Here is a 4452-nt window from a genome sequence, read left to right on the forward strand (position 1 = left end):
AGGAACTGTTCATACTGCTTTTCTTTCTTTATGCCTTTTCCATTGCCACAGTCACCAAAATTCTCTAATACAATCAGCCTTAGATGAAGCCATTTCCTTTGCATGAGGAGAGAAAGCAAGGAGAGGCCTTTTCTTTACTCCTTAGTTAAATCAAAGGAAGTCCTCTTGTGGTGTTAGAGAACTAATTGAGGCCTTTTCTACTGCACTTGAACTCTATCAGGTTCCTAATAAAAAATCCAATATGTCTTACATAAATATTTGACTTCAGAGAGAATAGGCAACCATGCCTTCAAATAAATTCTCTCTTAGAATGTGTCTTGGCAACAAAATTCTATTCTGCTTAAACCATGAATCTGACACATTATGTCACTTTGAATGTTTCTATGATATCCTTTGGTGACATTCTGACTTTTCCTTCATTAAAAATCTTCAAGAAAAAAAATGTAATGAAGAAGTTAGCTGATTCACCTAAGAACACATCTTGAGTTCAAGAGCATTGCCTACCAGAAGAAATGATGTGTAAAGATGAGATCTATGTACACTTTTCTGTTTCAGAGATACTCTTTATCCCATTGTTCTGAGCTATATCAGTTTATCAAATGACCAATTATTTCCTAAGAATGCACATAATTTCTTGAGGGCTATTTTCACATCCCTGTTTCTCAGGGAGTAGATCAGAGGGTTTAAGGCTGGGGTCACAATGGTATAAAACAGTGAGGCTGCTTTGCCTTCCTTCAGAGACTGACCCAAACCTGGAAGAATGTAGATATAAATTATAGGGCAATAATACATTGCGACCACAATAAGGTGGGAGGAACAAGTGGAAAATGCTCTCTTCTTCCCTTCCTTTGTCCGGATCTTCATGATACTGGAGATGATAAAACCATAGGACACCAGAATGAGCAGAAAATTGAAAACAGCAAGGAACATGTCTGCCATAATTACCATTATATTGTTGACATAAGTTGAGGAGCAAGAGAGAGGCAACAGTGGAGTAATCTCACAAAAGAAATGATCAATGACATTTGGGCCACAGAAAGACAAGCGAACAGTCATGATGGTGTTTATTGTTATATTGGTCCCACTGATGGCCCATACTGCAGATGCTATGAGGCAGCAAGCTGCCTTGTTCATAATAGTGCTGTAGTGGAGGGGCTGGCAGATGGCTGCATATCGATCATAGGCCATGGCTGTGAAAAGCAAGAGCTCTGCCCCCAAACACCAAGTTAGGAAATAGATCTGAGCTATGCAGCCACCATAGGAAATGGTGTTCTTGGTCATTAGGTTCTGCAGCAACTTGGGCACCACAGTGGAGGCAGAGAAAACATCCAAGAAGGCCAAATTTAGAAGGAAAAAGTACATGGGAGTATGGAGGCCTGGATTTGAACTGATCACAATGACAATGAGGGAGTTACCTGTGAAAGCCACTATGAAAAGTCCTAAGAAGAGGCTGAAGATGAAGATCTGAACCTGAGGATTTTTAGAGAAACTTTGTAAGGTGAACTCAGCCACTGAGGAATGATTGCTTGATGCCATGTGAGTAGGTGGTCAGGTTTTCTTTTGTTAGGGTATGCCCACAAAATCCAACAAACAATAGATTCTTTTCTTCACTAAAGAAAAAAAAAAGTACAAAGATTCAAATTAAAATGAGGCAAATTAAAAATACTTTGATATTCCAAAATCCAATTTTGACAAAGTCATCTAACTGTATTGTACCACAGACCCAAAATATAGAGACATGATTTGGTTAGTGAAATCTCTTCTCAATGAATTCTTTCTCCTTGCAAAGTCAAATCACACACACACACTCTCTCTCTCTCTATCTCTCTCTCTCTCTCTCTCTCTCTCTCTCTCTCTCTCTCTCTCTCTCTCTCTTCCTTTAGGGAAATCATGCTCTTTTTCATCTGACATTTTACAGTACATTCAGTGCTTTTGATGAAAGTTCCCCTTACTCTCCCAACCATGAGATGAGACCAATTATGTTTCAAATCAATAATTCATTTATCTGAATCTGGAGTGTGAGCGGTGGCAATGATTGGGAATTCTCTGAACTATTTATAGGCCACAAACAAAAATGATACCCAGGATATAGATAGTGAAGATGCATGACTGGAAAGTGGTGGAAAGTAGTGCTGTATCTGTAATGGAAATTGGATGAGAACCAGGATCAGAAACAAAATGCAAGACAATCAAACAAAGAGATTTGTTAAGTAGTTAGGTGGTACAATGCATAAAGTTGTGGACCTAGAGTTAGTAATAGTTAAGTTCAAATTTAGCATAATACACTTACACATATGACTTGGGCAAGTCATTTTATCTCTGACCGCCATCATGATCTCCAGTGTCATTTAAACACTCCTCATCAATATTGTGCCCTTTCTTCTTCTAAATTCAATATATATCTAAAATGTAACTTCAACATAGAATTCTACTAAATATTTCTATTATCATCGCTACCGAAGTGGTACCAGCCCTTTTTTTCAGTTTCTTCTCATTTCACCACAGCTGGAAAGGTGCTTTTAAAACATTTATCATTCTTCATGACAATGGTTCCTTGGAGTGACAGAAGTTTACATTGTCTCTAAAAAATCTGCTTAACAGAAAGGAGTCTTTAAATTGTAACTTATCAGCATTAACTCTGAAGTAATTGCAAATGTGATCTAAATTACCAAATTCAATTTTACCCCCAAGGATTTTCTTATGTCATTTTGGCTCAGGTTGATTAGTTTTCTTTTTTTCCTATTTTTTCTTGGTGATTTGCTCAGTGTCTGACATGATATCAATTAAGCATAAGATGAAGCTATTGCATAATGGACCCCAGTACACATGAAATGTTCACATTTCAATGACCTGTCCTGACATCACGGAGATAGAGCTATACAAACTATCTTCCAACAAATGGCTAGTTTAAAGAAGGCACATTTTTTTTATTTTTCCTGTAAACCAAAGAATAATGGGAATGGGCTGAAATTGTATCAAGAGGACATATTTAATCTAAGAAAAAGTATATATTAAAAATATAGGTATTTGACGACTGGACTGGGAGAAGGGATGGAATCTTACCAAAAATCTGTTATAGTTTATCTAGAATTAATGGAGATCTTTGTGGTCCATTAGTCAACTCCATGTAATAACTGCTTAGAACCTTCTCATCTTTCTAAGTCTAGGAAACCCTCCCTTTCCAACATTGAAAGAAGACTGACTTCTTGAAGGCTTGAAACCACCAGTTTTATGATTATGACCCAAAATTAAGAGACAGTTTTGCCATTCATCATTAAACTTTCTGAAGTTGTTACTAAAAATGTACTGATCATTTGTCATTAATTAATTCTGTGTAGCCACTTCCTTCATAAGCTCAGTTTTCATATGGAACAAACATATACTAAAGGGCACAGAAGTGCACAAACCTAGTGTAAGATCATAATGCCAAACATAGCACTGGCCCTGAATCATCCTCTGTCTGTGGCAAAAGTGCTGATTTTTAAGGGATTTTTTTTATTAATATAGGAAACTGGTGGGTAAAAAAACTGCCTCTACTAACAGAGTCTGCTGCCTTCTCTTCCACTTTTAGTCTTTCAGAGTTGCCTGGAATATTGATTTGCTTTGAATCATAGTCCCTATATGTGTTAAAAATAGGACTTAAATTCAGGTCTTCTTAGCCTTAAGCTCAGGCTTTTGTTTTTTACACAGCCTCTCAATGCCAAAAGAAGAAATATTCACAGGAATAAAGAATATCAGAGCTAGAAGAAACTTGAGCTCTTTAACTTACCACTTTAATTTGACAAAGGGGATATCAAAAGGGGAGAAATGTGTCCAAGGTCACACAGAAGGTTAGGTTGAATAGAGACGAAAACCCAATGCTTCAGACTACTGTTTCAGTGCTTTATTTCTTTCCAGTACTCCAGCAAATGCCACTTTGGAATGAGAATTTTCAGAATCTGAAAGACCTTATTGAAAGCAATTCCTGATCTAAAGAAAATTGAAAGGACTCATAAACATTAAGAACAGAAATGCAGTTATTGCTTCTCATGAGATTTCAAGGTTGGAAATTAGTATCTAAAAATATTCTTTGAAATTTAACTCTATTGTTTCTGTCAGAGGAATATGTTCTAAGATTGAGACAGACCTCCCTCCTACAAAAAGAGAGAGAGACAGATAGACAGAGATGAATTTGTCATCTGTAGAATGAGGGACTAAGTAAGACTAGGTGACGACTTAGAGTTCTAAATCCATGAATAAAAATTCTAGGCTGGGATAAATGGAAAAGAGTGATTTTGAGCATGGTGCTGAGGAACTTAGGATATTGTCACCTGATCAAGCAACTGGAATATCTTAAGCACCTCTCATGTACCAGGACCTGGGCTAGGTGCTGGTGATAAAAAGACAGAAATTTGGAATAATTAGCAATAATAATAGCCTGTATATAGACAGACAGACAGACAAATAGATAGA

General features: G+C 36.9%; 1 protein-coding gene across 1 annotated transcript; it reads right to left on the reverse strand.

Moving 5' to 3' along the window:
- Positions 1-582: 582 nt before the first annotated feature.
- Positions 583-1536, reverse strand: LOC114042144 (olfactory receptor 13A1-like). The gene has a single exon (XM_027860818.1). It carries the CDS (start codon positions 1534-1536, stop codon positions 583-585), a length of 954 nt encoding a protein of 317 aa, XP_027716619.1.
- Positions 1537-4452: the final 2916 nt, after the last annotated feature.

Source organism: Vombatus ursinus, unplaced genomic scaffold (assembly GCF_900497805.2).
Source record: "Vombatus ursinus unplaced genomic scaffold, bare-nosed wombat genome assembly UNPS02014264.1, whole genome shotgun sequence".
NCBI classification, from domain to species: domain Eukaryota; kingdom Metazoa; phylum Chordata; class Mammalia; order Diprotodontia; family Vombatidae; genus Vombatus; species Vombatus ursinus.

What these genes read in the sequence shown, in the direction of transcription:
- LOC114042144 (XM_027860818.1), bottom strand. Translation starts at nt 1,536, where the DNA reads ATGGCATCAAGCAATCATTCCTCAGTGGCTGAGTTCACCTTACAAAGT.